Consider the following 22,181-nt stretch of genomic DNA (forward strand, 5'->3'; position numbering starts at 1 on the left):
CAAAATGGATTACGTTATTTTTAGATCCGAGGCATGTCGTGCCTCCATATCATGGGCCCACGGTGCCGAACGTGCAGCCATATCCTCAGCATAAGCAGGCTCGCAGAGAGAATGGGGAATCCGCATACTTCTCGGACACGTCGGGAGCTACTGATAACAGGTAATGGAATTACACTATCACTTTCAAGATAATACCCATTTCAGTAGATGTTTTACTCTGTAGTATTCGGGTCACGGTGGGGATAGACAACTGATAACTGCCTAATCGGTAATTTTGATAGCGTAATCATATTTACTTTACACACAAACCCGTCCTTGCAAATTAGCTTTGTATGGCCTCATGTTTGATCTGTTGATAACATAGTATTGCGCTACGTGTTACCTGTGGACTCGTGTTACGGTGAAAGGTGTGAAATAACACGCGCTGTTACGTTGCAGCAACCCCCACGCGCAACGACCATTAACTACAGAAGAACAGAAGAAAATACAGCGTCAAAACTCATACGTGAAGCTTCATAACTGGGTTGTAAATCAAAAACTGAAACAGCAATCAGGCAGCACCATGAATTCACCGCAAAGGTATGGTTTGTGGTTAACATTTCTAAACGGGCTTTGCTTTCTCATTCTACAGTCGTAGCGTGGTTTGGGCTAATAGCTGTGAGAAGAGCCTGATAGTGTGATTTTATATGTATATCTTGTAATGTGAAATAAATACGATGTAAAAAAGGGCTTGATGGCTCAATGATCACTCGTAAATATTTGGCTATATTTGGATTTGTCATTAATGTTAATGGCGTTGTCATCTGGCTTGTGGGTAGTGAAACATTTCCATCAATGAGGTATGCATGGCTGTGAAGATCATTTTATGTGATGAGTCGATGCTGATATCTGCCTTCAAATAATGTTTAAATTTATTATCTGGTATATTTGTGTCCTGTATTATTCATTTTTTTCTTATTGGAAACACAAGCTTAGTTTCATGGGATTTTTTGTTGATTCGCAGAATTCAACAACCTCCTACCAATTTCGACTCGGCAAGCGAATTCAGCTCGGTCAGCCAACAATACCCAAGAAAAAAGTAATCTTTTTTTGAATTGCATTGCTATTTTTTAAGTCAATGCCTTTGTTTTTAATGCTTATAAGCTCCAGAGTGCCGGAATCCGTAATTACATATCTAAGGTACCTTGATATCTACCGCAAAGTGCTAAAATGCATCACCGTTGTCTTGATGTTGTATTGTTTTTTGACAAAAAAGTGGCCAAATGTTGTGTTAATTTGTTTGTGTCTTCACGTGCAGGTTGTGCAATCTGCAATTTTTGATAGTAGTCCGAATTCTTTGTTCCTGTAAGCTGTAACTGTACATTCATGTGGGATCTATGTTATTCTCAAGTTTCTGAGTGTCCAAATTACCTGCATGTTAACCTGCTTATTTCTGTGCTTTGCTGTATCCTGACGAAATCATGTCAGCTGTCAACTACTGAATTTATATTACAATCCGTTCTTGAAATCAACCGATGCAACTTCATGCACTGTGACTGTTTGGTAACTGTTGTCGGTAAACTTTGTTGGCCCAGGCGTTCTTGGAGCAACCCAAAAGTACTCCATAACAATGTGTGTGTTATTTGTAAAATTAACTGCTGTTCACAGCACTGCAATGGGTAACCGCGGAACCCCAAAGTCCGGCCCTCCCTCGAGCAGACGATACAGGGCTCGCACTTACAATGAATATATGGATCCCATGGAGGTCGCTTCGAGCACGATCAGCATGCCGCCGATACAAACCATGAACAGGACCCCCAATCACCATCCTGCGGCCCGAACATTGCCCAGGCCGATATCTTCAGAGGTAAAACGATTGGCAAATATGATACGGTTGCCGCCAATGTGTCAATATGAATCCATTCGTGGTACAGTACTTTAGAATTACACAAAACGAGACCTTCATATCGGTAATTTATTCACTGAAAGCTTTTTCATCGGCATTCATCAGTAGTGAACGTCGGTAATATGGTGAATCATATTTGAAATTTAGGAAATAATTTTAGACCTTCATGGAGGTAGAGAACTACAATATACATTTGGATAGTATGTTCATATTAAAATATAACTGAATATCATCAGCTGCTAGTAGAGAATTGGAAAGATATAGGCCTGCAATGTTCTCTACAATTATCTACTAGTGGCTGACATCTACCCCTGACAGTGTCTTTACACTACGACTCAGACTCTACTCATCACTCCCTGACTTTGTCTCAGACTTGACTCGAGTCAAAACCATAAAATTAAAATTGACTTGTGACTCGGCACCTTATGATTCATTGCTTTGTATTGCTGGGTTCGCTTTTAGTCAATCATTTCACTATATGAAGTTTTTGCTATATTCAACATGAAGCCGTTTCCGGTTCAGAACGTCCGCAATTCCAATCGCCAGCAACGCCGTTCCGGATCAGCAAACAGGATGACATCGTCAAAAAGTGCGGGAAACATCGTCGCGGTGGATCAGTACGGCAGCCCGGTGTCACCCAGGCAGGCGCCAAACGGAAACAATTTCGACCGGACGAAACGCGCCAAATCGGACTATATCCACCAGAACGACGACGATTTCCAGCAGCAGTATCTGGCGAGCTTCAGAGAAGCGCAGTCCAAGGAAAACCGAGCGTTTCGCGCCCCGAGACAGCATAGGCCTCAGTCCGGAAAATCTACTAACAGCAGCAACGGTGGCACTCCGAGACGTGCGATTCCAAGATCTGCGGTTTCGCCTAACGATGTGTTTTCGCCGATATCGAACGAATCTTCTGCCAGAAGTAATCGTAACGGACAAGGCCAGGTAATTGTAGTTGTCGGCCTTGCTGCTCAAGTACAAGTAGAAATAATGCCATAAATTTCTAGTCAGTTACAAATAGAAGTAGTGATTTCCAAGACATTTCGAAACTACAGGTCGAAAAGATTTTAAAAGTGATCTGATTGTCACCCGCTGCAATGCACTTTATCATCAGCGGTGGTTAATAATTTTTTTCCCCCAAATAGGTTTTCCGGTACGACACGCCGCCTAGCAGCACTCTATCGCCTAATCCGGCTGCTCACCGCCCGCACGCGTTGCCATATTCACCCACAAGTCCCGGTGGCAGCATCGAAGTGAAGCATGTGAACACGGTATGATAATTTTTGGACGTGCTCTATCTATTTTGAAAATTAAGTGAGACAATCGGACAAGACAGTGTTATTTCAAGTAAAAATACTAGCCCTATCCGAAATAAATTCACTCCGGTTTCGAATCAGGGAACAGCAGCAGCCTGCCGAGTTTGTGAAATCGCACATCCGAGAGACTTCTCTCTCTCTCTGTCTCTGGTGGTTACTCCACATTAGTGCCCAGGCTTTTTAAGATCCCACTATTGGTTACTCGTGTTATTTTTGTTACCAATCGTAATGTAGCCCACAGAATTATATTGTATCAAAACAGAAGATTCAATATCCTTGATTCAACGAAACTAGGAAGGGTTATTGATATATTTTTTGTATTCTTCGCTGAAAATCCAGTGCTGTATAGTTTTGGAATTAGGGATCGATTCTTGTTTTGAATGTATTATGGTTTGCGGTTTGAAAATGAGTGATTTGTTATGCTGCTTTCTGTTCTTTTTCAAAATATTTTTAACCTGTAGTAAACATTTGAATGATAGTTATTATTCAACATTCAATATTTAGACACCATCCTTTACTATACTATGCGATTGTTACTGGAATATTACTGCTGACTAGTTTGTGTTTAGTTTTGTTGAATTCATGAGGTCAGGGAGTACGTCGTTTAGTCTCATTCACACATGACTTAGTAAGCCTATTCAATTTTATTCCAGGGTCAATTGCGCGGTTTTGTTCTGTCTGCGAAATCGCCCCAGTCGCAGCTGCCTCCGCCTCAAAGACAGACGCCATTAAAGGTAACGGAGGAGTGGCTTGTTGAGTCGAATTATGTCGTCACTGTCCGTTTCTATCTCGAGTGTCATCAAATGATTTGAAGTGTGAAAAGAATTTTGTTTCCGCCGCCCACGTTCACAATTAGCGACACTCGAATGATGATGTCATGATATATTCGTTGTGTTCATGTTGTCATGGTGTGGGGCGAGCTGTATCTAAAGAATTATGAGTTAACATTTCCATATGATACTCCACCTTAAAACAGGTGCTACCCCCTTAAAAATATCTACATACCGGATATTCTAAGAAAGTCTTCATCCATTTTAAAATCTATATTTTGTCATCATTCATCCGTATCCGTGTCATGATAAATTGAAACATATATTGTTATATTGTAACATATATTGTTATTACAGTCGAGCGATAATATTCCAAGGAACGCGACTCGCCACGTTGCCAACGACAGAGACATTGAGGTAAAACAGATTGTTGTCGCTATTCGACTCAGCGCTAACTGTTGGTAACTTACGTTTAGGCCAAATTGAAGAAATTGACGCAACTGGAGAATAAGTTTCAGCAACTATGCGACGATGTCAACAGCAGTCTCTCGGAGAAAGAAAGATTGACAGCCGATTTATCTATAGCTCGCTCGAAACGGCAGACCCGATACTCATCAGGTGAAGATATTTGTCATATTGAAACGCTGTCTGGATTAGCCCGCCTGGTTTCCAACGCACTCCGAGTATGTCATACCCGTGTACAATTTACATGTTGAAATAGTACTTTTGAAGCCAGGCTCTAACTACAATGATTCAAATGCATGGTGCATGCACCTTTTGAAAGTTATTTCGCCTGTGTGTAATGTCTGTCGGTACACTTCAGACTTGTATTTACATGAATCTCTTGACTTGTAAAATGTTAACACCAAGTATTTAATACTAAATTGCCAGTAGCTATACGGTACTCAATGATTGCGCTATTGGTGTCCGCACTTCACTTGTCAGAATGTATCTGAATCTAAGCTCCGACTTCTTTCTGACAGGCTCCAGCCCCGGAGATTCAGGCATACATCGCCTCGAGCAGCAACTGGGAACTGTCAAAGCTCAGCTTGCTAACGCAACCGAGGTGGTTTTCTTTTCTAACAAATTTCCAACTGTGACGTCCTTGAACTGCGCTTGTGTTTTCAGAAACTTGATGAGATGAAACGCAATGCCGGTGGTTTCGAAGTTGAGATCAGAAGGTTGAAGTCAAACGTATTCGAAGAGTTGAAGAATATTCGGTATGAAATAGATACTTATTCGACAAATGTTGTTCAACTATGTGATCAGAACAACGGCAGCATATATGAGAATATGCGCGTATCCAGAATGACGATTGAGAGACGGTTGCCAAAACATGTTGAAGTATCTCCCCGTAATGCATTGAACGCATCTTCCTCTATGTTTCCTTGTGCCTGAAAATGTGTTTGCGTGACAGAGCCCTGTCTGACGACGTGTACAACACTGCTACCAGACAAGACAAGGATACGAAAAGGAAATTGGAGTGGGAATTAGGGAGAGTCGAATTCATACTCGAAGGCATTAATAACCTGAAGTCTGCCATCTCCGATAAACTTGACGATATCATCGCAAACAGAGGTAATTAACCTGCATTGGTGCGGTGGTACATGCAATGTCTCATCTACTTGTCACCATATTTTGCATGTAGATTTCTTTTACTTGTTGTGACCTCATGTTTTGAAATATTTATTGCTCAATAAGCTGCCAGACACTCTACTAGGGAGGTTTGTGACAATATTTTAATTTTTTGTGGTGATAGGATGATTTTAAAACTTTGATCGGGTTTTAACCTGGTTTCAAGTGGAACTTTGAATGATATTGAATTGAAAATATCGTATCTGTAGTCGAAACATCCTGGTGTTGTTTGTTTGGTGTTGGCAAAAGATTAGAGTGTCTTCAATTACATTCATATTTTACTTTACAGACCAAGAAAGCCTATTGGTATCTCCTACGTCTCCTCCTAGCACGTTATCTGCAAACGGAAGGTAATGTTTTGATAGTATTATCTAATATCATATCTATTATCAAAATAAAAGAGGTTTTTGCACCTTTCGAATCCCGTTATTTCAGCATTTTTTTCTTCAGGTCTCCGAGGGATGTCAAAAGAACATCGATGGAACGCCGGTCGGCTCATAACTATCCGCGGCACAGCAGCTCATCGAGTGGCGGCACCCCGAATGCCACCCCTGTCAAGAAATTTTACACCTTGCCTGGCAGAGGAGGTGAATAAATGTTACTGTTATGTCGTATTGGCATGAAAAATCGTTTTTAATGCGGTTGCAATGTAGCCTACTAGGTATTGCCCACCTCTTCCCATTTCTTGCATAATTCTAATTGCCACCCTCTACTTTGACCAGTGCCGCGGTCCACGAGCGTTGACAGCGTTACAGCAGAGAGTTTGGCCCGTCCCACATCGGCCAGGTCCATTTCGAGCATTGCGTCATCGACGGCTACCTTGCAGCGAACCAAATCGGCGTCGGAGCGACTTTTCAACAGCCAGTACGGGAATCAGAGCTCCGAAAAGGAAGCGAAAGATATGAAGAGGCTCCAGAAGGAAATTCTTCGGTAAGGCACATGAGATACCCAAGCTTAATTTTGGATTTCGGGTATGGCTTCATTTTCATCATGGAGTAACGCACATTAGTTCCTATACAGTCTTGATTTGCGTTGCGCCTAACTTTTCCAACCTTGATACGAGACCAATTTCATCAATAGCGTTTACTATGCATTTCTTTCAACACGACCTGCACAGTGCATATCGCAACACTTATTACGTTTGTGCTCTGCAAAATCTAGTGCTCAAGTGATTTGATGACGAGTCGAGTTTAAATATGTAACCTTTTTACAGCTAAAAAGAAAATGCTGCCTGTCACACAATCGTCGAAATTAATTTTGTCTTTCTGCGTGTAGCTTGCTACCTTACAGAAAATGCAGTTGAACATGAATTTCGTAGGCTTGTGCAACATGCTTTTGATGACCAGTCAAAGTTTCGGGGCTCTCGATAAATAACACAACACGTAGTGTGAAGGGAGCAGAATTTTGCGGCAGGATAAAGGAAGAAGCACTGATTTAACGAATGTTTTGCATCATTGCAGAAACCGTCGTAACAACCTAATGTCGGGGAACGATTCTCCTCGGCGATATCCGAATCAAGGCGGAATGACCTTGCCGGCGAGATCGCACATGAAAGTCGGAATCGATGTCCAAATGGCATTGAAGCATCACAGAATGCCCAAGGTAATACAGAAGCGTTCACAGTAGTTCAAAGTTATGCAAACATACCCCAAAACTATTTTTCACGTGACAAAATCCAAGGTTTAAAAACTATGTCGTTTTGTCTTGAATACTGCTTGGTAGAAGTGGAAGTAGTCAAAAACATGCCTTGAGTGCTCCAAAAACGTATAAGTATTTGGTTACTGACCAACTCCGAGTAATACTCAATTCCAGTTTGTGCATTTGTGAAGACCGTTCGAAACATATCGTTTCATTTCCAGGTATTGCAACGGGCAAAACGCGACAGAATCGAGGCGCAGAACCAAATGGATTTCGATATCGATGATCTGGAACGTCAGGTACGCCGCAAACTCCGTTACTGGCATCTTATATAAATTATCTTTACCAAACATAGACATCATGTCTAATAACTCGGCTTCCGTACTTGTAGGTTACGGGAAAAGAGAAACGCGTGCCCAGCGGCCTGTACTCGAAAGACTCTCATTTTTACAATAACCTGACTAACGACGCCGGTCAGGAATCGTCAAAAGCAGACGTTCAAAGAGAAGATGATGTCGAATCGGATGAAATCCACGTCGACGTTAATTTAACACATCAGGTACATAATCCTTCATTCTGCTTTCAGCGGCGTTGAGAGATTATGCTGAAATCCATTATATCATCGCAACCATTCGGTGTCATCGACATTTGATTCTGTACATCCATTCCGTGTGAATACGTTTTGTGGTTTTGCGAATCGAATACATGATTAACTCTCTGCTTTTATTAATCACTGCAATATGTCACTGTCTCAATTGTGTTTATACATTGATCGTATGTTGTCTGGTTTATGTGTAATTGTGTGAAAGCCTTTCGACTACAAAGAGCAGCTTGTATTACTGATTTACTCGTAAACGAATTGATCATTTTGTAAAAAATTGCAAAATTTTCCATAACGGAATGTTCGCCACCTGAACACCACTAACCCGCCGTTTGAACGAAACATTTCCGTCAAACGGTTGTTTCCTGTCTCTGCCTGTCACTTCTGCTTGCCGCATGCGGTTGCCTTTGCAGCTTATCGCGCCCGATAAAGTTGAGATACCCGAGCGCTACGTCGAGTATGAGAACGTGGAGCTTTCTCCGGCCGAAGAGAAAATGAAACACCAGAAGGTGGCCGCTATCGGAAAACTATTGGCGAAGTCTGGGTAGGTATCGGTGACCTGGCGGGACGGACGACACGGTGTCACTTGACCGGGCTGTAACCATGCTTGCTGATTGCTTGTTTATTAATTGCATATGAGTGTTTGGTGCTTCCGATTCTTTTCAATTCTCTGAATCAGGCCGCAGATTGATAACTTAACAAGACCGGCACGATACTTTCCATCTGTGGATCGGATAAGTTTGGTAGGATTTTCCCTCATCTCTTCATGAACCATGCGCTATACATATTGGTAGTTGTGTTGAATGGATGTGGGCGGGTGTCTGATTGAAAGACTGCTCCTAGTCATTTCGACACCTTCCTATCTTTTTGTTGTATCGTAATCTTGTGCGGTCAACTGAAAAATTCATAGGTATTGCTCTGTGTATAGTCCGAATTTCATATTTGAGAATTCTCATATCAACAGGCATAATCTCCCTTGCCATCAAACTATCCATTGTGACTGCTAGCAATCTGGTTGCATTTTGTGATATCAGGATAAGGGATGGGGGGGCGCGAAATTTTTCACAGTCATAAAAGGAGGCGTGTCTAAAAAACTGACTGAAAAAGACGACTTAAGTGATAGAACCCTCTGACAAAAAATTTGAATCACCCCACTGTGTAGTCCTGTATATAAGAATGCAGTATCTGAAGCAGTTCCTGCTGATACCACAGAATATTGCAATGGTTCTCAATTTTACTAACCTAGCAAACCCAAAATTTTTGCCAAAAATCTACCAGGTTACACATCTGGTACATGAATACCTGTACACCAACAACAATGTTAAACGAATAAAGCCAATATACCATGATTTATTTACTGCAAACCAGTGTAACTTCTGCTGTATGAGTGGTGTGTGTCTTAATCCCCGCTAAACCCTAGAGACTGACTCAGCAGACCTTTGGAATTCGCTTGAACCCCGGTTCATAACCAGTGCTCCATTGCCTACACTACCTACATCAAATTCCGAGATTGCCAAATCATTTTTAGTCACACAATACATTTTCTTTTCTCTTCCAGACATCAGGCGTCGTTACCAACCGTGCATTTAGCAGCAGCCTTGGCAGTGGAGGCGGGTTCAGTAGCGCGCGCCGTCGCTATGAACGCGTCAGTCCCCCCGGCAAGCAGGGATGGGGAAATGTACAGCCCGACTGTGAGCGACGAGTCTTCAGTGCAGGTGGACGAGGAACCGCCACTGTTGATGCGACCGGACCCAGAGTACAACGCGGCGTGTATCGTGTAGCCGTGTGAAGTTGTGCTGCGCCTTTCCGAAAACTGTCCTGCTCCACTACCAACATTTTCCTGCTTGGGACTAAGGCAGGCGATATCGAGTACCTGGGTGATTGGATTCGAGCATCACTGTATCACTCATTATGACTTCATAACAGGACGGATGATGCGGAAAGCTCAAATGCGTACCTTTTGCGAGACCGCAAAGAAATTTTGCAAGTTCGATGCCTGATGATTAGATTTTTTTACTGTGTGTTGATCAAGGCTCAGCGGAATTCCTTTTTGCTAACGTGGTTGGCTTTGTGCTGCATGTTTTTGATCTTGTGATACGACCAATCGAGGATTCCAAGATGAAGAAAAAAGTAACGAAATTTAATTCTCGTTCATAGTATGACTCTTAGTGGAAGAGGGGCGTATAATTTCAGTGCTCGAAAATATTGTCTCTCAATTTCACCGGGGACTCGGATTGTAAGCTATATTTGACTTTACCACACGACTGTATTCCTGATGACGGTATGATTTACTATTTTTATGGCGGAACAGCGTGTCGGTATAACAATACTTTTTTTAGGCTTGGGTTTGGAGATTAATTTTTTTGTGTGATATCAGTCGATCACCTGCAACCCTTTATCGTTTTACCGAATATTTTCAGCACTACGTATGGTTATATTTCATTCGCAGAAAGCGGTGTCCCGCATACGTCTTTGGTCGCTTTGAATTTTTTTATATTGCAACCATTCCGCTTACCACTAAGATAATATTTGTAAAATACTCAACGATGTATATTCCTAATTCGTCGACGTCGTACTTCATGTTACACGGCTTCGCGTCTGCGATGGTACATTAGACGAGCATCCCTGTTTTCTCGCGTGATTGTAAAAGATATTTACCTGATTGATTTTGTTGGTGCTTCCGAGCATCTGAATCCTACAATCATTTTGTGCTTCGAACCGACTGTTTTTTAAACGAATGTTCCTGTTTTTAGTTCAACGATCCGCATTCCTGAAATTTTCCATTTGTATTGTTATGTCAAACGCGTCTTTTCGTTGGGACATTGTATTATCATGTCTGAATTGTGATATTATTTTTCATGCGATCATGTTGTAATTAGGTGCTTCTTTGGCGAGCTTTGATGAACCTGTGTCGCTATTTATGACAAATTGGTGATTGCATGTCCAATCTGGCATAGGTAGGGTATTTTTATATGAATATTTGCAGAGTTATTTGATGAGAAACAGTCCAGTTATGCGTGAGTATTGATTGTTTTATCCAATACCATTGATTCAACTGGGCTTTTAGTGTGTTTCATTATTGTCTTCTCAATTTCTTTTATTTGATCCTCCAATGTAACCATGATTCGTTTCTCCGTGTATTTTTCGTTATTTACTTTTTGTCCGCTCATTCACAGATGAAGTATGAATCAGTGAATGCAATAAATTGCTGTATATTTTGCTGATACCCGTCGGTCATAGTCGCGTCTATGTAGCATTGTAGGCTGTCACTTACACGCTAACCTCGTAAATCGAGTTCCGCTGTAGGTTTGGGTACTTCTGACATTGACACCCGTAGTGAAAATAGCGGTCAAGCGATCAGTGCGTTGTCCGCAGATCGAATTTTCTATTTGATGTACTCGTTCTTTGGGTATACGCGAGACTGACTGACGAAGCGCAGATCAGAGCACCTTGATCATAATTTGTTGTACAGGGGACTTGGGCGCATTGTTCCTATCGTAGTTTTCGACGTGGGCATTGTGACGCTATTGGTGTTCAACGCACGATAATGAGTATGTGACGTCAAGTCATTGCTACAGTGAGCTCCCCCCACATTCTCACCGTACTGCGACGTTAAATCAATGTTGCAACTGTCTCTGCAAATAGCAACGAATCGTGTCGATGTAAGTCCTATTATTTTCGTCCGCTGCAGAGACACACAATTCTTCACACTACGCAACGTGAGGAACAGCTACGGGGATCTCGTCGCGACCAAGTGCGGTCATTTTAACAAGGTTAGCCTACTTTACCTTATTGATACAACTGTAATAAATATCGAGCTTCACAATGTAATACCGCTGTAACACCGTGGGCGCACCGCACATAGGCCTGTCCTATATGGATCTCGGCTCGACCAAGTGCGGTCAACTTAACAAGGATAGCCTATGTAACGGCACGGTCTTCGGATTTGCAATGCTTTATTACGGAGCTTCACATGCACACTGCAACGTATCGACACCACAACATAATACGGCCTTAAGCCGGTGGTCACACGACGGCCAGACCAGAAAGAGAAGGATATCACGATCGCACGAAACCACGTGCACAGTTCATGACCACAGATACATTAACAACAAGGTTAACAGCAGCACTGGGGCTGCTACACCTACTCCACCTTATTGATACAACTGTAATAAATATCGAGCTTCACAATGTAATACCGCTATAACACCGTGGGCAGTGGGCACCCATAGGCCTGTCCTACGGTGGTCCCACGCTTGGTTATTAACAGATCCTGTTATGCTCAATTTGAAGTCACAACTAGTGGATGAAAATTACAGGTAACCTGTATGATGCGATTGAGTTTTCACGTAAGATACGGTACTATCTATATTAGCCAAGACATGGCCCGGTTCGATTGGATATTGAAGAAGAGTCTTGTAGGGGAGACCGGGGACAAATGTAACAACCGACCTGACCGATAGTAGGGTGGACAAATCGCCTTGATATTTTGGGTGCGATGCCCATGTAATACTGCGGTAGTTATGTCACCAAACATACCTGAAGTTACGTTGAGCTACGACGCGAAACCCCGGAATAATTTGAAAAAATGAATTATTAGACCCTTGAATAAATATTTTCTGGTCTGAAATAATTTGTTCAGAAGAATACTACCTCAACTGGTTACAACTTAGTATATGTAGATGGAACAATGTTACCACAGACTACCTTGATGATAGGAAAACTAGGACTTGCATCGCCAGGAAGGTACCATACTAAGACACTATAATCATGGTCGAGCGTATCAGGAGCAATTGTAACACTCTGTTACTTTTGCCTCGTTACAATATCTTTTCAATGCTGAATATCTTTGTTCGTACGGTGGTATAACTATTTATCTACTGCATATGAATCTTGCAACAGCCAGAAGTTCAATACCAGAACAGATACTACCTTGCCACGATACCAATTCTAACATGATCGATCATTGATCATCAGTCGGAATGGTCATGCAGAAGTGGTGATGTTAATCTTAGGGTTCGGTTATTTCCGTGATTCTACCAACCTTTCTCACGTTGATCGGCTTTCGGTCTGTCGACCTTCATTGGTCACTTGAGAACTTGCCCGTGACTGAATCCTCATCCCCTGACTTGGAGCATGGCCCACTTAAATTTTGTCATTTGGTGTGAACAAATCATTTTAATTTTGTACAGAACAGAAGAATTCCATTAGCTTTGACGCCACACAATGTTTTTCTTTATAATTGTCTTCATTATAGGACCTTCTGACGACAACATCATATGAAAATATAGCATCACTCTGCTTTCAGGCATGCCTATAACACAGGATAGTTGGTAACGGCGAAGGCGAGAGATTTGTCACCGTAAAAATGATCGACATTTCAAATTAGACTTGGTCAGCTGCTGGTGCGGTATAATACTTTATGCTACTGTTACCGTACTAGTATGGGAAAATGCCATGGTATGAAACAGCCTACGATATATTTTATCGTATCGCACCGCCTGCCAATTACTAAAGTCTAGTATTTCAAGCCTAGCAAATCAGCCGTTCTGATCATTTTCCCATCCGGACCAAATCCAGGGTCTCTCCGAGGCTGAGTGGGTTCTTCAGTTTCCACTGGCTCTGCGGTCGGCAATTGCAGCTTAAGACTGTTTTCCGTTGTTGGTGGCATAGTCTCGCACTCGTTGTCGTCATCTCCACCTCTGTTCCTCAGATATCTGAGGCGAAATTTACGCATTTTATGCAATGATTGTGATTTGCTGAGGCTAAATTTCTGCGCATATTTATCGTGGTAGAATGTCACGCTACCTGCACTTCCCGAGGTCGGCCCATCCATACTGCATTGTTTTCATCATGAGCTCCATCGAGAAGTTTCGCAAAACCGATCTCATGAAGGTGGTCTTCCTCTTTTGAGGCTTCTGATTTTCTTCTTCCTCTGTTTTCTTCTCTTCCTCTTCTTCTTTCTCTTCTTTTTTCTTGTCCCTGTTAAATTATACTATTAGGCTCGGTGGTTACCCAAGTTGAAGTAAAATAATATATGAAAAATGTACGAGGGTGAGGTCGAAGAATAGTGACTTAAGCCACTCTTGCCGTGTCAGTGCCAGGCCAAGTCATGTTATATCAAGCCATGCTTGCTAAACTACATTCAGGAGGCTTACAAAACGAAATGTGTGAAAATTACTTCAGGATGTAGATGCGCGACACGACGTTGTAGACCAGAGGTGTCAAACTCAAATTGCGTCTCGGGCCGGATTCAAAGCTTGAAATCGCCAGCGGGCCGTACTGGTCAACTGAAAATGTTAACTCGTGCCTTTCTTTTTAGTTGAATACTCTATTATCAAGCATATATAAATAATGATACACGGCTCATAGGGGTTTTATTTTAACAAGTCGCAACACCTTTATTCGCGAGCAATCGAACCGGTAAAAATACTATGATTGTCCCGTTGAATTCAGTTAACAACCGATAAAACAGTGGCGCTGACGACGATATAAGCTGTCATATGCTCCCTTTGCTGCAGTCGTAATCTGCCGTTCGCCCAGCGTGTGCGCTATGATAGGAATACAAGCTATTATCTAATTGTAAACGCGGAAGTTGGAATTTGGATCATTATTATTAAATCGCAAGTCGGGTTTCTCTTTTAAGCCCGTGGACGTATTGAGTGGGAAGTGACACAGTAGTGCGATTACAGATATTTGAATTATATATTTGGGTAACTAATTTATTTTCTATCTAAACTGCATGTAAAGGTCCCGTGTTGGCGTTTTCGCTTCTGTGAATAACTACTTTAGGTCCGTTTTCCCATAAAACTCTGAACTCAGTTTGCACTTTTGCCTTCTCGAATTAGATAGAGTGAAACCACAACGCCGTAGCCGCGGGTGGTTATATTGTGGCCTAGGAACATGCTCGACATTTGCTGTCTTTAGGGAATATTTAATGAAAATATTTCCTGCGAAACATCTCAACATTTGTTAGAAATGTGCTGGATAATAAAAGAAAACCAATTTGCTTCGCGGGCCGGTTAAAATCGTCTGGCGAGCCGGATGCGGCCCGCGGGCCGAATGTTAGACACCCTTGTTGTAGACCGTACTTCGGAACTGTCAAAATTTCACGATCTTTAATACTATACAGACAGTCTCGCCTGCGTTCATAAATTATAGGAATTATCCTGATATCGCGCATGCTACGAAATGTTTAATTCCACAGCGCTATATAGCCAATATTTTGAAAGAAATTGATAAGGGTTCAAATTCCAACCTTTACCGGATTTAGACCGGGATGTGAATCTAAAATCCGGAACATGAATTGGATTTGAAAATATTATATCCATCCGCTGATCTCTGTAGACGCGGGCGTTAACCGTTAGCCAACAATAAAACCGTGGGTGGTACGTTTGTTGTGATAGCATCGCTCCATCAAATCGGCCGGCCATATGACCTATAGGCCTACATTTTCTCAAGTGATAGCATTGCAGGAATGATAGATAGATATAATGCCACGGATTATATTAGGATATGTGCATGTGCCGGTAGAATGCACAGTTGCATGTTCGTGACTTCCTTGGAGATTATCACGAATTGTATTCAAACGGAACAAGAGGAAACAGCACGTATTCAGCAGCACGTTATAGGCTATTTTCATTTCCCAAACAATATCATCGGAAGAATTTTACCATGGCAGGCACGGGAAAGTATTCAGGCAGATACGCCCTCTCCTATTGACATCTTCGCGCCGTTGTAGATAGAGCCGGATATGTTACATACCAATTAACGATCGCATCCACGCCTTTGTAAAGTGTCTTCTTTTTTCCTTCGAATTCCTCTAGCGATAACTGAATGTCGTAAAGCTTCAATTTTCGCTGATTCTCGTAAAACTGATGAGGTTTTATGTTGTGGAGTTGATCAAGCAATCCTTCCAAGCTTGGTATTATATCCTCCACTGCGTTTTTTTCTTCCGCTGTAAAACAATGACGGTACGGTTGCATTTAAAATAAATCGTGGTTTAAAACACACATGTATAATGCTTTATATGAAAACCCCTTTTTAAAAACATGGAGTCAAAACCATTTACAAGCCATTTTATCCCCACTGTGGTAATATTGTAATCGAAGATGAAAATTTATAACATTTGTGAAGCTGGTTAAATACAGCCCTCTAATAATGTTTCGGAATCCGTTCTCTGATACATTGAGGAGGTCTTGTAGATACGACTACGTCAGGGGCGGCCAATCCGTGACCCGCGAGAAAGGTATATATTGACCCGGGGATAATACTTGAAATTAGTTTCAGTATCAAAAATGAATTGCTATTGTAAAATAATATATTGTGAACTTGCACTGCACAATGCTCAGCTAACCGAAAATTCGATTAGCCTGACCGAAAATTTGAGATTGATGACTAAAATATCAGTTACGACGCATTGGCGTATAGCTATAGGGGCCAGTAACATTTTTCGTAGTTCGTATATCACCATAAAGTGGAATATTTCACGTCAGATTAATTTAATTTGAAATTTTCTTCGTGCATGCCGACATTATGAACAATACTCCCAATTAACAGAATTGAGTTTCGCAATTACGAGGGAACGTGTCGTCTAACATGCGACTTCGCGGGTGCGCTCGCAGAAAGATCGTCGGTGATGAAACCGCAGCACATGAAATGATAAACACATGTTGGCCGAAACCTTAGACGTTAATATGTCCAGGCGCCGAATAGTCTTGACCTTGCAGACTGAGCCCATAGTGGCATACAGAGGCGACCCGAAATATATGCAAGTAGCAAAATAACATTGACCGAATTAATTTATTGATCTTTGAAAATTTTTCGCCTTTCGCGCGACTGGTACTCATATACAAACTAAGTTCCCATGACGTTAATGTTATCGATTTTGATGCGTAGTAAGTCTGGTTTTCACCGTTACCTAATCCGGCTCGTTCCTATCGGACGAAAAAAATGGTCTTTAACAAGTGGCCAGTGCAATGGTTAATAAATTGAATGTAGCCCTTTGGCCGAAAAGGTTGGACACCCTTGGACTACATCAGTGGTTCGTGTGTCAAATACCAAATACATCGATCCGAAAATTTGACTTTTTTTTTTTTTTTTTTTTAGTCAACGTCAATTTTATCACGTGAAAATATATCTTGAATATAAATATAGTATCACTTTCTAACATTCTATATGTCGTGCATATGCATACAAATGGACCGAATATTGTAATTTAGTTGTTATTTTAATATATAGATGCTTATGACTAAATATCAAATGTAAAACATGTTTTAAACAAGGGTCCCGCTAAAACATTCAATTTTTTTTTCAAACACGGCACAAATGCCATGTTGCACAAGTTGAAAGATGTAATTTCCTATCCAGAAAACTATGACAAATACATATTTCGTGATTTCAATTCACCGCCTTGGTGGTGAATTGAAATGACTCGACTTGACTTGAGTCAAAACTATAAAAGTGAGATTGACTTGTGACTAGGAGCCTTGCGATTACAACCCTGCCCAGACCACAGATATATAATTATATATCTTGTAGCTGTCAAATCATTAAGATTTGATCAGAAAATCTGTATTACGTTCTCATACATCGCATTATATTACAAAATATTATTATGAGATGAAATATACCTTGTTTTCCGCGCTTATTTGGGCATGTTTCAGGTCGCGCTGATTTGTCGGCGCTCATCTCTCGGTCACGTGCATCAAATTGAGTATGTGGTCTCCTAAATGACATAAATTTAGCTCACAATTTTGCCCACGATTATTATCAAATATTTATACGTACGAAAAGCGGTCATTATGCGCGGTAATGCATAAAAATACATACGTAAAATATTACAATCACCAACATTATTGAAGTACTACCAATTTCAATTTCAATTGCTCGACTTCACCTCTTTGCAGTTAAACCCAGTGAGTTGTCCGACATCAGCGATGCATCCGATCCATTTGCTGGTCTATCACCATCATCATTGGTAGCAAGCGGGGCCGTGGAAAGGTCGTTGGTGTTATTCATTTGAGGGCCGCAGGGTGTGCTCTACCAAAGTTTCACTTAGTTCAGAAAGCCTTTTCGGAACCATGCATGGAATTTTAAAAGTTTACTATTGAGGCCCACTAAAACTATGTTTGGTCTTCTAGTGATTCCCAAACTATAGTGTGTCGCCATAACGCACTACTTCTCGCGATTTGCTGTTAACAACTATAGACGGGCAGGCAATCCATTTGGAAGCAATGAATCAAGCACTCTTCTTGCAAAAGAAGAACAGCCCATTGACGTACGAAATGTCATCTCGTTTTTTAATACGCCTTTTACACAAAAGTTTTGGATGTTCCTCTCCAAATCATATTACATGAAAGGTACAAAGGTACTAAAGTTATTGCTATTTGCATCTTCACGACTATATATAAACAAGCTGAAAACCAGAGGGACAGCTTGGAATTTACGACGATATGCAATCAGGGTGTGGTCGTTTAAAATTATTCTAGTGTGTCACAAGCCGAAAAAGTTTGGGAACCCCTGGCTTACAGCAATGATCTACTTACCTGTTGATCACGCAGGATATTTCTGTATTTGTTAGCGAACTCCTGCTTCATGACGTCATTCTCCATTTCTTTCATTTCCTCTTCACTTAAATGCGACCGAATCCTACTGACTCGTTTTGTAAGCCTTTTGTATCTTACCTAAATTATATATATATTAAATACATGAATAGTTTTGGAATCAGCCAGTATGACATTGCTGTACTATGGGGTTTATATAGATGTATTGCTTTTTTTCTTGCCTGTTAGCTCCCGTCACATGCTTAATCGGGACGCAATTTAGGCGGACATCATAAAGTTAGCTGAACCGAAGAATACTAATCCTCTGATTAAAAACTGCTAATCGCATAAAGTTCCATAAGGTTACAAGCGATGATTAGCCTACTCGAGGTGTCCCGACTCCCGAATTTTGAATCAACTGGTGTTATCTCTTATCTGTTGCATCATAATGGGGAAACACGTTACTGGCTGTCAGTTGTCAATTTGTTGAATAAAGCGACAGCCTGTTGATAAATATACTACGAATATTTGTAGGTAGAATTATCATCATCGCGAAATGAAAGTCGTGCGTAATCAGTACGGTACAGCGAAGAAACGGATTAGAGCACGGATGGGCAAACTTCTTAGCTCGCGGACCGCATTCAGCATAATCCATTCGCTGGCCGCACTATATAAAATTGGGATTATAAACCAAAACGCAATACTAGTATTTAATTACATAGTGAGAATATGGAAATAATATATATATGTTTATTTAAAACAAACCAACCAACTACTGATTTAATAATATCGTACACGCGTCAGAAACATTGGCGAGATTTCGTAAGCTGGTCATGTGGTCAACCTCAATAATCAATTTTCAAAACGAGCGATGAAAGTCGATTGTCCCGATCTTAGAACAGGACGGAGATTTGAATCTGTGAGCAGTGATCTGCTTATGAATTTACTGATTTACTTTTGGTTCAACTCCAGGACCCACAATACTGACAGTGTCATAACCATGTTTTAGCTTCAAATACTCTAAAATACACTTCAAATACACTAAAATATATAGATTTTATAAATATAAATAATCCTGCGCATACACAGAACACTGCGCATGCACTAGGGTTACCATATTTTGAGAATCTGAAAAGAGGACACTTTTTCAAAATTTTTATACTTACAATACTAGAGTAAAATCCTTAAAATATGGTAAATTTTTCCCGACTTAGAGGCCGGTTGACTAAAAACGATATAAAAACGTCAACTTTCCGGCTCAACTCCTGAAATACCCATTTCTATCAGGTTGACTAAGCACATTTTTCTGGCCCAAGTCCCGAAGCACGTTGGACCGTTAATTGGCCGCTGATTTCCTATGTCTCAGTCCAATTTCCAAATACATTTAACCAAAATTCTCCAAAAAGAGGACATTTAGGCGTCCTCCGAGGACACTCACAAAAAAGTCAAAAAAGAGGACGTATGTTAACCCTACCTAACACACGCACGAAGCGGTTTTTCCAAGTACTGCACTAAAAGTAATAAACTTTGCTGGAGCGGCCAATATAAAATTACACTCGTGATGCGAAAGTATTTCTGACTTTCCGTTAGTTTCTGTGATGTTTAGCAGTTGCGTGGGCCTAGAGGTCGAGCTATCACGCCGAAATGAAATACAAATAAAGTATATGAAGAGCTTCTAGGAGGTACAGAACTTCAATATACAATTAAATAGTATAGTAATACTATAACAATTTTCGTGGTGAAATATAATAAAAAAAAGTTTAATCGAGTCCCTGCAGTAATTAGATTTTTAGTATACATCATATCAACATTTTAATACTTTTCTTGAGCCTTTCGCGGGCGGCACAAAGCTGTGTTGCGGGTCGCATGCGGCCAGCGGGCCGTAGTTTGCCCACCCATGGATTAGAGAATATTGATAGATATATCGCTCTATGCAAGCGTACAATTTAGTGTTTAGTGAAGCCATTACCTAGGAGACAATCTTCACGGTCATTATCGGAAATATTTGCGCGTAGGAATGTTACACAGAGTATACGCAGTTGTTATAGATTCCGGTTCCGGTTTGATAAATCATGAGATTATAAGTAACTGTAACGGCTCCTAACGTAAGGAGAGTTATTGAAACCACTTTTTGAATTGAAATCAGATTCCACGACCGATCCAGACAAATAATGATCCGTAGGTGAAGGTAGAAATGAAATTTATTGCAATAATCGATGTAACGAAGGACTGTCCAAATACAACAAATGAGACTGGTTGGTGAAATTAGGTTTTAAAATAGTGGTCGCGTGCGGTTAGAGTTAGATAAAGAGACAAGCCTGCACGATGAAAACACAAGTTAGTGACTATACCACAGCGACCACGCATAACACTGCAGACTACTGCAGCAACAGTAACTTTATGCGCCGCGATCAACTGGTTTCCTTCATCCAGGGTTGTTAAATCCTGACTTGAACGATATTCCAACTTTATGATCTCTGCTCTAAGAGTTAATTTATTCACGAGAATTCTAGTTTCGATGTCGTTTTCCACTGTGGAAGGCTGTAAATCTCGATTTGTCATATCACACACACGAAACATGTAGTACAAATCTCGAAAGCGTATGTTGAAATATGACAACTGACCAGTAGGTCTATCATGCCCGACTATATTGCATCCTAGCATAGATCATAGATATCCACCGACCTGTGCACTTTTTGAGTTAAGCTCAATCATCTTGACGACATATTCTTGTTCCAACCCCAACATCTTTTGCTTCCTCAGTAGCAGCTCCATTTCCCTGTGATTTCGCCTGAGAGCAATGTTTTCATTGTCGGTTGAGCCCAGTCCAAGTCGAGACTTTGATTGCAAGTAATCGCCTGTGGAATCCCCAGAAAAAATCTCGCCAGGACTTCGCGGACTCGCGGCACTTGCGCATCTCATGCTATATTTTGGGCGTATGTAACATTATCTTGCATATAAAATTAATGACAGATCGACGCCGTCCCAGCCATTTCAACGCCACTGAAACTCAGGCGTCCCTGACATGGACAGTCGATTTATGTATTCCGAACTTCACCTACACGGCATTCTCGATGCGGCAAATTAGAATATGGAACGCGTGAAGAACACTTCAGCTGCTACAACTGAAGTATCAGTTTTGATTCATTGTCCTGGCCTGGAGATTGGGATCTTTTCTGTACACGCACTGTTGACGATTGACACTTCGTTTTCAGCTATGATTTCGAAGGTCCTTAACAGTGACGAGTGGATTGTTCAGAACTGTTTCGCGGTCTTGGACATTTCTTCATTGATTGTTAACATCGTTGAGTGTTTACGCACGAATTTTGACGTAGGCCTGATTTACGTAATCGAAATTTCTTTACCTCCCGATACTTCACCCATCGGCATAGGCCGTGTTTTTTTTTGGCATACGCCAAAAATAACAAAAATAGATTATTTTTGGCATTTTTCAGTTTTTATTTTTGGCAGTTTTGGCATCACCATGAATTCATATTTATAGACTCGAATTAACCATGTAAAACGCTTTAGTTTGGTCTTTCTTGTGAAGCGGAAGTCACAAAACATGCAGTATCCACACTGCGTCATCAAACAGCAAGATGTATATCCGAATTGAAAACGATGTCGGAGACCAAATTTACCAGATACAAAACCGACTGCTTCTGATATATCTATTCTCAATAGTCGCTTCACTATGCGTGCAAAATTATCGGCACAGGTTACAACACTCATGATAACAATTGAAAAGAGTTTCTGTCACGTTTGGATCACAGCCTTCACTACCCAACCAATTGT

At 41.1% G+C, this 22,181-nt stretch overlaps 3 protein-coding genes across 10 annotated transcripts in view; 1 reads left to right on the forward strand and 2 right to left on the reverse strand.

Annotated features, from left to right (window-relative positions):
• The window catches only part of LOC145445941 (uncharacterized), a 38,545-nt gene extending 27,479 nt beyond the window's left edge, over positions 1–11,066 (forward strand). For 4 of the 8 annotated variants that reach the window (XM_080324098.1, XM_080324100.1, XM_080324103.1 and 1 more), the window contains 20 exons: positions 25–160; positions 439–579; positions 1,004–1,078; positions 1,648–1,846; positions 2,408–2,827; positions 3,028–3,153; positions 3,852–3,932; positions 4,326–4,385; positions 4,445–4,586; positions 4,952–5,034; positions 5,097–5,188; positions 5,386–5,546; positions 5,893–5,953; positions 6,039–6,190; positions 6,326–6,533; positions 7,064–7,205; positions 7,463–7,540; positions 7,633–7,800; positions 8,256–8,386; positions 9,401–11,066. In XM_080324098.1, the coding sequence (XP_080180224.1) occupies positions 25–160; positions 439–579; positions 1,004–1,078; positions 1,648–1,846; positions 2,408–2,827; positions 3,028–3,153; positions 3,852–3,932; positions 4,326–4,385; positions 4,445–4,586; positions 4,952–5,034; positions 5,097–5,188; positions 5,386–5,546; positions 5,893–5,953; positions 6,039–6,190; positions 6,326–6,533; positions 7,064–7,205; positions 7,463–7,540; positions 7,633–7,800; positions 8,256–8,386; positions 9,401–9,623 (2,879 nt within the window). In that variant the 3' untranslated portion in view covers positions 9,624–11,066. The remainder of the gene's footprint in view (positions 1–24; positions 161–438; positions 580–1,003; positions 1,079–1,647; positions 1,847–2,407; positions 2,828–3,027; positions 3,154–3,851; positions 3,933–4,325; positions 4,386–4,444; positions 4,587–4,951; positions 5,035–5,096; positions 5,189–5,385; positions 5,547–5,892; positions 5,954–6,038; positions 6,191–6,325; positions 6,534–7,063; positions 7,206–7,462; positions 7,541–7,632; positions 7,801–8,255; positions 8,387–9,400) is intronic. The other 4 variants (XM_080324099.1, XM_080324105.1, XM_080324102.1 and 1 more) reach the window with 3 other exon arrangements.
• LOC145445955 (E3 ubiquitin-protein ligase rnf168-like) overlaps positions 1–22,181 on the reverse strand; it is a 306,333-nt gene that overhangs the window by 123,830 nt on the left and 160,322 nt on the right. The window lies entirely within an intron of this gene.
• On the reverse strand, positions 12,988–21,740 carry LOC145446983 (uncharacterized). The gene is made up of 7 exons (XM_080325392.1): positions 21,072–21,740; positions 18,390–18,527; positions 17,741–17,883; positions 17,475–17,569; positions 15,607–15,799; positions 13,651–13,824; positions 12,988–13,559 (listed from the first exon to the last, which is right to left on the reverse strand). Exons 1-7 carry the CDS (start codon positions 21,306–21,308, stop codon positions 13,361–13,363), a joined length of 1,179 nt encoding a protein of 392 aa, XP_080181518.1. The 5' UTR covers positions 21,309–21,740; the 3' UTR covers positions 12,988–13,360.

This window comes from Botryllus schlosseri, chromosome 9, assembly GCF_051294905.1.
Source record: "Botryllus schlosseri isolate E-star chromosome 9, Bs_hap1, whole genome shotgun sequence".
In the NCBI taxonomy this organism is placed as follows: Eukaryota; Metazoa; Chordata; class Ascidiacea; order Stolidobranchia; family Styelidae; genus Botryllus; species Botryllus schlosseri.